The sequence below is a fragment of the Orycteropus afer genome, unplaced genomic scaffold, assembly GCF_000298275.1.
Source record: "Orycteropus afer afer isolate SDZICR_OR568_19922 unplaced genomic scaffold, OryAfe1.0 scaffold00130, whole genome shotgun sequence".
NCBI lineage: Eukaryota > Metazoa > Chordata > Mammalia > Tubulidentata > Orycteropodidae > Orycteropus > Orycteropus afer.
This window is the reverse complement of record NW_006921717.1, coordinates 6,953,804-6,965,421: the sequence shown is the minus strand read 5'-3', so window position 1 is coordinate 6,965,421 and position 11,618 is coordinate 6,953,804. Positions and strand designations below refer to the sequence as shown.

Here is an 11,618-nt window from a genome sequence, read left to right as displayed (position 1 = left end):
TGGAAAGTGAATTTGCTCTGTAAACTTTCACCCAAATCACAATAAAAATAATTTTAAAAAATGACCATTGTTCTTTTCTTTCTGGCTCAGACACCTCATTGCTTTCTGACTGACCAAGGTGCCACAAAGTTTGCAACAGCCATGGGGGTGCCACAGATTCCTGGGGAGCAGCTGGTGACAGAGAGAAACACCAGGCGCCTGGAAAAGGAGAAGCGTGAGAAAGGGGCTCAGAAACCAGACTGTAGAAAGTAAGTGTCATTTCTGGCTCATGTTGTGGGGAGTGTACTCAAAGGTCAAAGAAAATATCTGATTGTCTACATTTGTCAAAGTCAAAGGTCATTTGGTGTTTTCAGTTTTGTACAAAAGAATTCAAACTAAATAACGGGGAAACTTCCCTACTCATTCTTAACGCATTCATGATTCCTGTGAATAGTAACTCATATTGCTTCTCTGACATGATCCGGCAGAAGAAAATCTTGCATTAGTTTATAAATCATCTGGATATTTCTTAGTTTGTAACGTTAGGTTGACTACACAGGTCTGGATGATCGTGTCTACCTTATGAGTTAACATCCTGTCCTAGTGCAGAAAAAATCTGTATGGCTCTTAAACTTATGATTATCATATGTTCTAAATTCAGATTTTCTGTTACAGGTTTCAAAACCCAAATAAAAGCCCCTATTTAAAGGAAAATTTGAAAATAGCTCCGTCACAGTTTAGGAGATAAGAAGTCTGAATTCAGGGTGCCGGCTGTAGGGGAAGGCTCTCCCCCTTTGTCAGCTCTGGGGGAAGGTCCTTTTCTTTTTTCAGCATTTGTGGGCCCAGTGTTCCGTACAGATCTCCACGTATCTTGGCATCCATCTCCCCCTGGGTCTCGTATGTTCTCAGCACGGGGACCTTGGGTCCAAAGGACATACCCTACTCCCTGCTTTTCTTTCTTGGTGCCGCTGAGGTCTCTCCTTCTCTGGTCACTTCTCTCTCCTTTTATCTCTTGGAAGATAAATGGTGATGCAGGTCATACCCCAGGAAACTCCCCTTACATTGGATCAGAGCTGTGACCTGAGTAAGGGTGTTACATCCCACCCCTTCCAACTGATGGGCTGATCACATCAGATCACATGATGGGGAATAATCACGTCATTACATACCTGCCAAAGTACATCGTTGTATAACTGCCAAACCACTGGGAACCGTGGCCTAGCCAAATGGATACATATTTTGGGGGGACACAATTCAATCCATGATACTACATACTTTTTATCGTAGCAATATTTAAGCACCTGGGGAGCTTTTCTTTTCCCTACCACTCATCTGTCAGTTTGCTGTACTGTGTGGCTTGCATGTTGCTGTGAGGCTAGAGGCTGGGCCACCGGTATTTCAAATACCAGCAGGGTCACCCGTGGTGGACAGGTTCCAGCAGAGCTTTCAGACTAAGACAGACTCAGAAGAAGAAAGGGACCATCCACTTCTCAAAGAATGGGGCAGTGAAAACCTTATGAATAGCAGTCACACAGTGAAATGCTGTCTGATATATCACTGGAAAACATATGAACAGCCCCGAAACATTGTCCAATATAGTGCCAGAACATGAGCCCCTCAGGTTGGAAGGCACTCAAAATACAACTGGGGAAGAGCTTCCTCCTCAAAGCAGAGTCAACCTTAATGACAGATGAAGTAATGCTTTCGGGACCTGTCTGCTGATGAGACACAACTCAAAATGAGAAGAAACAGCTGCAAACAGCCAGTAATAATCAGAACATGGACTGTATGAAGTATGAATCTAGGAAAATTAGAAGTTGTCAAAAATGAAATGGAACACATAAAGATCAATATCTAGGCATTAGTGAGCTGAAATGAACTGGCTTTGGCCATTTTGAATCAGACAACCAGATGACCTACTCTGCCGGGAATGACAAATTGAAGAGGAAGAGTGTGGCATTCATTGTCACAAAGAATGTTTCAAGATCTATCCTGAAGTACAGTGCTGTCAGTGATAGGATAATATCCATATGCCTCTAAGGAAGACCAGTTAATACTACTATTATTCAAATTTATATACCAACCACCAAAGCCAAAGATGAGGAAATTGAAGATTTTTACCAACTTCTGCAGTTTGAAATTGACCAAACATGCAATTATGACTGGTGGTTGGAATGCAAAAGTTGGAAACAGAGAAGACTCACCAGTAGTTAGAAAATATAGTTTGGGTGATAGAAATGACACTAGAGAAAGCATGATAGAATTTTGCAAGGCCAACGGCTTCCTCATTGCAAATACCTTTATTCAACAACATAAAAGGGACCGGTACACCTGGACTTTACTAGATGGATTACACAGGAATCAGATCAACTACATCTATGGAAAGAGGCGATGGAGAAGCTCAAGATCTTCAGTCAAAACAAGGCCTTTGACTAGCCTTTCAAAGAGCAGCTTGAGAAGACAAAGTCAATTATTATAATGAAATATGCGAAGACCTGGAGTTAGAAAACCAAAAGAGAAGAACACGCTCAGCCTTTCTCAAGCTGAAAGAACTGAAGAAAAAAAATAAATAAATTCAAGCCTTGAGTTGCAATATTGAAAGATTCTATAAGAAAAATATTCTATGATGCAAGAAACATGAAAAGAAGATGGAAGGAGTACTGTACCAAAAAGAATTGGTTGATATTCATTCTTTTCAGGAGGTAGCATATGATCAAGAACAGGCTGAAACTGACCAAATATGCAAATCAAGATGTGTTGATTATCACTGGTGACTGGGATGAAAAAATTGGAAACAAACAAGAATCACCAGTACCTGGAAAATATGGCCTTGGTGATAGAAATAACTCTGGAGGTTGTTATGATAGAGTTTTGCAAAACCAACGACTTATTCATTGCAAATAGCTTTTTCTCAGCAACACAAATGGTGGCTATACACAGCTTTGCCAGATGGAGTACACAGGAGTCAGATTGACTACATCTGTGGAAAGAGGTGATGGAGAAGCTCAAGATCTTCAGCCAAAACAAGGCCAGGAGCTGATTGTGGAACAGACCATCAATTGCTCATATGCAAGTTCAAGTTGAAGCTGAAGATAATTAAAAGAAGTCCACAAGAGCCAAAATATGACCTTGGTTATACCCCTCCTGAATTTAGAGACCATCTCAAGAATAGATTTGATGCATTGAACACAAATGACTGAAAACCAGAGGAATTGTGGGATGACATCAAGAACATCATCCATGAAGAATGCAAAAGGTCATTAAAAAGACAGGAATGGAAGAAAAGACCAAAATGGATGTCAGAAGAGACTCTGAAACTTGCCCTTGAATGAAGAGCAGCTAAAGCAAATGGCAAATATGACAAGATAAAAGAGCTGAACAGAAGATTTCAAAGAGCAACTCGAGACGACAAAGTCAATTATTATAATAAAATGTGCAAAGACCTGGAGTTGGAAAACCAAGAGGGAAGAACACATGGTAATGTGGAGGGTCAGAGAAAAAGGGGAAGGCCCTCAATGAGATGAATAGACACAGTGGCCGCAGCAGTGGGCTCACCAGGTATAGCAAGCATCGTGAGACTGGAGCAGGACCAGGCAGCACTTTGTTCTGTTGTGCAGAGCCGACCCAACAGCACCTAACAACCACAGCAAGGGAGTGTTTTCAAAATCCACTTGTCTGGGCTCCGTCCCCAAAGAATCTAATTTAATGGATCTGATGTGGTGAGATGCAGTGAACTACTTAATGTGGCCCTTCTAGCCATAGTCTTTGTAACTCCCACCAAATGACTGGGTGGGACTATGCCCACCGAGGGGATTGGACAGCTTGCTAATAATGTAAGTAAGGTACATGGCATCTTGTGGGGGTAAGACCATGCAAATATAAGGTGTATGGAGCCCTAGTGAGGGGATTGGCCAGTTTTGCCTTCCTGCTAGGCTTAAAATGAGCCGTCATAGAAGCAGAAAGAGGGACCTAACTACCACCACCAAGAAGAGACAAGAGCACAGTGTGTCCTTTGGACACGAGGTCCCTGCACTGTGAGCCTCCTAGACCCATGAGACACCAAGAAGCAGCAGTAGAGGCAGCAGAACCAGGAGACCAGCAGGAGACGGTGTGGTGAGCTTCCCAACCCGTGGAACAAGACAGCTGAGCTTTGGGCAGGAGGCTTGCTGGTGGAGTGGGGTGCCTCTGGGCATTTGGTGGAGCTGGGCTTGCCAACCCATGGCGTGAGAGAGTTGGGCACCTCCAGGCCAAGGTTTCCTGGTGGAGTGGGGTGCCTCCAGGCACTTGTGGTGGAGCTAAGGAGCTCTGTGATGCTGACAGGAGCAGCACAGAGGCCAGGCCAACACAACAGGGCCCAGAGGCCGAGGAGCCAAGGGCCCAAGGAGCCAAGGGCCAGAGAGAGGGCTGTCTGCAGTCCCAGCAGAGAAGAGACTGTGCTTCTAGAAGAACTAACTGTATCGTGAGTCATTTCTGATCTTTAATTGTAACCTTTCACTTGACTGATAAACCACATAATCATGAGTATCATCTGAGTTCTGTGTGGCCATTGCAATGAATTATCAAACCCATCAGAGAAGCAGGGAGTACGGTGTGAGAGATGGCTGGTGTGAGAATTGGTAAAATGGGTGGAGAGAGGAGGTAGGTCTGACTTCTACTTCATAGGAATCAGATTCTCTCTCCGTCTTGGAAAGTCAGAGGTCAGACACCTCCACCACGCCATTTTTTTACAGGTGGATTTGCCAGGCATGCACGTTATGAAAAAGTTTCCCAGGTAAAAAAGAATCTGCTTTACAAGGCTGGCCATGTGTTGAATGTGTTGCTGTTGTTACCTGTGTGTTATGGTATCAGTAGCCTGAGATCACAGGAATGGGGCTGTTTTCTCAGTGGTTCATGGATTAGTGTTAATACATGTTGTCAGATTGCTTTCCAAAAATTGTGTCGTGACGCACATCTCCACCAGTCAGAACTGCTCTTAGATATAAGGATGACAGGCTTCTAGGCCTCCCCTGAGAGGGACCTCTTATCACAAATAAAACAGTTGCTATGTCACAGAATACGTGATCACTTTGTCTCTCTGAACCTGGTGGTCAGCATTGGCACAGCAGGACCCGTAGCCCTAATGGTCCACTCTTGTGACTAACACCATTGAGAGCCCAGGGAGACTCTTCTCCACATCTCTTGCTCTTTGTCTTGGAAGCTGCCCGAGTCCAACCGTTTGTGGGCCATGCCTCTGCGGACCCCAGACCAGATGCTGCCCTGGAGCTTGGGGAGGATGTGAGCAGCAGCAGGACTTGGTGAGAGAGAAGACACGTTACCTCCTCAGATGGATTCACGCATAAGGAAGCATTGTTTCCCAGTGGCACTCTGGGTCCGTTTTCTTGCAGCCTGACACATTGCGGTTCCTGGTTCTGGAAGTATTTGTGGATCAGCACAGTGTTTGCAAGCATTGCATGTATAGGCCGAGGAACATTTGGCGGCTAATTGAAGGATTCCTTTTACTGTTACGTTTGTATATAGACAACTCTGGGTCAGCACTTCCCAGTAAAAATACCATGAGGGCCACATATGTGATTTAAATTTTTTAGTAGCCACATTAAAAAGAGTAACACTGCTGGGATTACTAAAGTATTTTACTTGGCCCAATATTTTAGACGTAATTAGATTTTTCAACATGCAATCAGAAGGAAATTATTTATGAGATTTTGTTTAAGGCAACAGACTCTTTACTTGTGAGATGTTTTATTTTTATTTTTACATGATTAGCAAGCTGTCCAGTCCCCTTGGTGGGCCACAAGCACCTCACATGTGCATCGCCCCACACAGTCATCTGGTGGGAGTCACAGGGACCATGGCTAGAAGGGCCACACCAAGCCATTCAGTGCACCACACTTCACAATATTTTCAAAGTGTGTTTATCACAGTGAGATGACAGAACATATTTGTAACTTGGCAGAATTAAACATACAGTATGTGGGCCTCCATTGGTATTCTTGCCCCATCCCCTTGCACATATTAGGGGCAAGCCTACCCCCAGCAATGACCGGGGGTGTGTTTTTCCTCACCGACAGGTGAAGGGTGACACAGATGCTTTAATTTGCCGTTCCCTGACTGTTAACCAGCGTGAGAATCTTGCATGTGTTAGCGGGTCATTTTTTTCTGTGAACTTGCCTGTTTCTGTCCTGTGTTCATTTTTTCCTCTGGAGTTGTTTTGTTCCTGTCATCAGTCTGAAGCACTAGGCTGTGCCCCGTGTCATGCAAGAAACTTCCCTTAATCTGTTGTTTTTGTTAGCTTTCACTTTATGGTATTTTTGCTATGTAAAAGTTTTTTTTTTTTAATTGTTTATTTGTAAACAAACACTTTTACAGTTTAGTTAAGACTATAAAGGTATAACTTCTCTAAACTTAGAAGGTATCACCCATCCTGAGATATAGTCACCTATTTTTCTTGAAGGGTTTTGTTTTCTTTTTCAGATGTGAGTCTTTAGCCTCTGTAACTGGCTCTTGTACACTGTGATGACAGAGAGGGCTCTGGCTTTCTCTTCTCTTAGGTAGAGAGTTGGATTTCTCCAGACCCGCTCTCAGCCTTGAGTGTTAAACGCTGTCTACTCTTCCGTCCCTCCATTTCATTGCCTAGTGGGTACCTCAAGCTTATGTCCAAAATGGAACTTTTTATTTCCCCACCCCACCCCATTCCTCCACACATATCAACAAAACAAAAAATCTACCCCTGTAAGCTTCTTGTTACTGTTGTTATTTGTTGCTGTTGTTGTTGTTGTTAGGTGCCATGGGGTCGGTTCTGACTCACAGTGACCCTGTGTACAACAGAACGAGAAACTCTGCCCAGTCCCGTGCCAGCCTCACAATCCTTGCTACATCTCGGTAAATGGTTCTTATGTCCCTCAAGTTGTTCAGGCCAAAAGCCTTAAAGTCATTCCTGATTTTTCCTTACCTCGCATCTGGCCCACCTACCAGTCCTATCAGCTCTCCCTTCAAAGTGGCCCATCCCCAGCCCACTTCTTCACCCGCTTCACTGGCACCAAGCTAACACGCACCATCTCTCCAAGCCTCCTGACAGGCCTCTGTCTGCTCTTCCTTGGTCAACTCCGCACAGTAGCCAGAGTGATACTTAATATAAACTTTCTGTTGAAGTCAAGCACACATCCAGAAGAGTATAATCATGTTAGTACACCTTGATGAATTTTCACAGAGTGAACACACCCTGTCGCCAACACCCAGATGGAGAAACGGCTCCTGGCTGGACCTCTCCCTCACGCCCTTTGTATTCACTGCCCTCCTCCCTGGTAACCACTTGCCCGACTTCTGAGCCCAGAGGTTAGTTTTGCCTGGTTTTGAACTTTAGTTTAGTGGAATGACATAGCATGTACTCTTGGGTTACCTTCTCACAACTTCAGGTTTATGAACTTTGTCCACTGGTTGCATGTAGCGAGTTCACACATTCTCACTGCAGGACAGCTTTCCATGTCATGAGTACAACACAGTTTATCGCCCTTCAGTGGACATCTACTTTGTAACGTTTGTGCCGGACGAAATCTTTAATCTCTTTGTAGTTGAACACGGTTTCAGTTTGGGGTTTCGTGAATAGTGCTGCTTGGACATTGGAGACACAGCTTTTGGTGAACGTGCGTCCGTATTTCTGCCGGTCGTACATCTAGGTTTGGTGAACGTGCGTCCGTATTTCTGCCGGTCGTACATCTAGGTTTGGTGAACGTGCGTCCGTATTTCTGCCGGTCGTACATCTAGGTTTGGTGAACGTGCGTCCGCATTTCTGCCGGTCGTACATCTAGGAGTGTCATTGCCGAGTCACAGAGCATACGTATGTTCAGCCTCAGTAAATATTGCCAAATGGTTTTCCACAGAGTTTGTATCAAGCTCTGCTCCCAGGAATAAGAATTCCAGTTCCAACACGTCCTTACCAACACTTGATACTGTCTCTTTGTTCATTTTAGCCATTCTGATGGATGGTGGTGGCAAGAATGGTTCCTTTTAAAACTTAACTCCTATCATGACACATCTCAGGTCAAAGTCTCTGGTGTCTTCACATCTTACTCAAAATAAAGCCCTTAAGAAAACCCTCACTGTGGCCTATAAGTAGAACGACCGTATGATGTAATGTCCAGACTGGAACTTTCTGGCAGTGGAAGGGGCCACTATTAATAATTAGGTCCGAATGCCAGGCATAGGTCAGGACTGTCTTGAGTAACGAGGATGTGTGGTCAAAGGCTTCATGGTCTGGCCTCTGGCTGTCCCTCTGCCCTCCCTCCTCCCACTCCCCCCTCCCTTTATTCCCTCCAACCGTGGTGGCCTCCTGAAACTCCTGTGACGTGTCCAAGGCTGTTCCTGCGTCAGCAGCCTTCTTCCCCTGGTCCGCTCGGCCAGCTCTGCACCTCCTTCAGGGGCCCTCGACCAACCAGCCCTCCACCTCACTCCCTCCCCGCTCTGCTGGGCTCTTCGTTTTTGTTGCCCCTGAAATAAGTATTGCTCCCTCACCACCACCACCCGTGGCCCCACGTGCAAGCTCCATGGAAGTAGGCACTTTGCCCATTAGTTTACTGCTGTGTCCCAGCACTTGAAACAGGGCCTAGGATACAGTTCATTATAGAATTGAAGTGTCATTATAAAATCTTGCAAATGTTTTAGTTAATTTTTAATTAATAATAAAACATTGGGAGAAAAGGTTATCGGGCTTTCACAACAATGCCATTGAGTCGGTGCTCAAAGTCAGGGGCTGGCAGCATCAGCAGGTCCTGGGAGCTTGTCAGCAACGGGGACTCGGGTCCCCCCTGACCCTGTCCACTCAGTATTGGGGCTGGAGCCCAGGAGTCCGGGTGCTTCTTAGGCACACTGAAGTCTGAGGTACATTCTCTATTAGTTTTCACCCCACTTTACAGATAGAAACAGTGAGGCACAGGGAGGAAAACTGAGGTCACACAGCTAGAAAATAAGGGGGCTGGAGTCACCCACTGGGCCTGGAACTGAACTCAGTCCCACAGCTTCCAGCCAAACAGTAGTCAGGCATGTGGGGTGAACATTGACACCAGGTGGGTACACTCCTGGGAAGGATCAGTCATGGGAGAATAGAAGGGCAGTGTTTGCACGGGGAAATAACTCAGGGCAGGGATGGATAAGAAAGAAGGACACGGGGAAGAGGTGACTATGGGGAGAAAGTGGGAGGGGAGCTGTGACATGATGGGGAATTGCAGTCGATGTCATGAGACACAGTGTATGAGCTGCTGTATGGAAAATGAATTTGCTCTGTAAACGCTCACCCAAATCATAATCAAAATAAAAAATTAAAAAAAGAGGGGGGGTGTTGGGATTGTATGCCCTCTTAAAGCTGAGGCCAAAATAAAAACAAAACAAAAGCCACGCCATCCAGCTGGGACTGCTTGAATACAGATGAGAACACGAACAGGCCTCCTTTGTCATATTCCTGCGAGTCTGGAACGTTGGAAGCAAAGCACATCCTGTTTGCCACCAACTATCATGTGGGAGTGTATGTGGTATTCCGCTAAGTGGGTCCTCATGGCAGTGTTTCTCTTAAATCTGTTACTTTTTTATGTTTGTTTTTGACAGATATTTGGGAACCGTGGGTGCTGTTGCCCTGGACTGCAATGGGAACGTCGCTTACGCAACCTCGACGGGAGGCATTGTCAACAAGATGGTTGGCCGCGTGGGGGACTCTCCGTGTGTAGGTAGGACAGAGGGAGCTCTTGGCCTGGCCCTTTGCTTCCCTGTCACCAGGCTCTACTCGTTCTCCAGCCTTCTCCTTGTCTCAGTTTGACTTCCCTTCCCTCCGTGGTGGCAGCTTCAGAGGCCCTGGTCGTGGTGACTGGCCTGGAAGGGGCTGCTTGTAGCTGGTATCTGTTCTTCCTAGATTCCGTATCTACTGAGGATGACTTGGGGGAAGAGATGGAGGACCCTAAAGCTGTCCCCAGGCCACCAAATGCCGCCTCTTGCTTTTCTTAGCTCCAGGTGTAAGAGCTGTGGACTTAGTCCCAGAGGGTTAAGTACCTGAAACCTCATTTCAGATGTTGTTGTTGTTAGCTGCTGTGGGGTTTCTCCCTACTGGTCGCAGATGGAGCAGAACCCCGCCCGGTGCTGGGCCCGCCTCACATCCTTGCCTTGCCTGCGCCGGTCGCTGCAGCCACTGTGTCAGTCCACCTCATGGAGGGTCTCACCTTTTCCTCTGATCCTCTCCTTTACCAAGCGTGCTGTCCTCCTCAAGGGGCTGGTCCCGCCTAACAGCGTGACCAAAGCAGGAGAGACAGAGTCTGTCCCTCTTCATTCTAAGGGGCATCCCAGCTGCACCTCCGAGACAGACCTGTTCATTCTTTTGGGAATCCATGGTGCATTCAGTACTCTTTACAAACATCACAACTCACAGGCGTGAGTTTGCATTAACAATCTAAGGACGCAGAGAGTGTCACTTTGCAGTTACTCTATTTGAGTGGCATTAGTAGGTCCCCAAAGTGACACGATTCTACTATTACAGATAGACGTGCTCTCTGCATTAACATGGAAGCCCGTTACCTAGTCCTCAGGGGTGGGTAAGTGGTGGAGGTGGGGTGGGGGTGAGACTTGTCTGTGAGAATTCCCAGTAACCCCTGCAGATGACTGGAATTTTGAGAAAGAGTTCAATTGTCGTGTCTGCCCAAAAGAAGAGCTTAATTTCTAGTAGAAAACCGACCCTGCCTTCCCTTTGTGTTAGCTGTTCTAGTCTTCAGTGACAATCTGTGCTGTTGACAACTCTTGATACCCTGCATCCTATTGCAGAATTAGAGGAAACTCTCGAAGCTTCTTTAAAGAGTTGAGGCCTGATAACCTCACTTAACCCTATGAAGTAGGACAGTCTCCTTTTTCCTCCTTAGCAGAAATCCAACTCATATATGCCAAGTCATTGGCGTAGCCCAGTTTCTGTCCAGCTGGCTTCAGACCAGGCTACAGGGTCACCTCAAGTCAGAGTCTAGAAACTAATTTCCAACTTGTTGAGTGATGACGGTCAAGTCCCCAGAGACAGAAGGCACAACCTAGACTCTCGGAAGCCCTTCTCTTGGTTATACGCCCTAAGTGTGCCTGGGCCCCACCCTTCCCACTCAGTCCAAGCTCCACTCTGCTTGACCTTTCCGACTGCTCCAGCTGGTGACAGATGACACCCTCCTAGTCCGCCCCCCCCCCCCGCCGCCATGGACAGCAGGCAGCAACATCCACTTCCAGCAACACAGTTGTCATCTTGACAAATGTATGTGTGCTGAGGATTCCCAAGGCCACCCCAGGTCCAGTGATGCATTAGGAGAACCTTCACAGAACTTACTGTGTGGTTGTACCCATGGCTACGATTTATTACAGGAGGGGATGGGAGGCAGGCATCGGCAGAGGGGTGGGCACAGAAGGCAAAGTCCAGAAGAAACCGGGCTCCAACTACAGAGTCCCCTCCCACTGGAATCACACAGGACACACTTAATTCCCCAGCAACAAGTTGTGACAACACTTGTGCAGGGGCGTCTGCCAGGGAAGCCCATTATAGACTCAGCATCCAGGCTTCTTCTGGCGACCGTTGGTCGCATAGCCTCTGCCTAACACATGCCAAAGCCCCAGAGTCTCAGAGGAAAGCAGGTGGT

General features: G+C 46.4%; 1 protein-coding gene across 1 annotated transcript in view; it reads left to right on the top strand.

Moving 5' to 3' along the window:
* ASRGL1 (asparaginase and isoaspartyl peptidase 1) overlaps positions 1-11,618 on the top strand; it is a 26,143-nt gene that overhangs the window by 10,527 nt on the left and 3,998 nt on the right. Inside the window, exons 2-3 of the mRNA XM_007945007.1 lie at positions 91-248; positions 9,574-9,692. Coding sequence (XP_007943198.1) covers positions 91-248; positions 9,574-9,692 — 277 coding nt within the window. The remainder of the gene's footprint in view (positions 1-90; positions 249-9,573; positions 9,693-11,618) is intronic.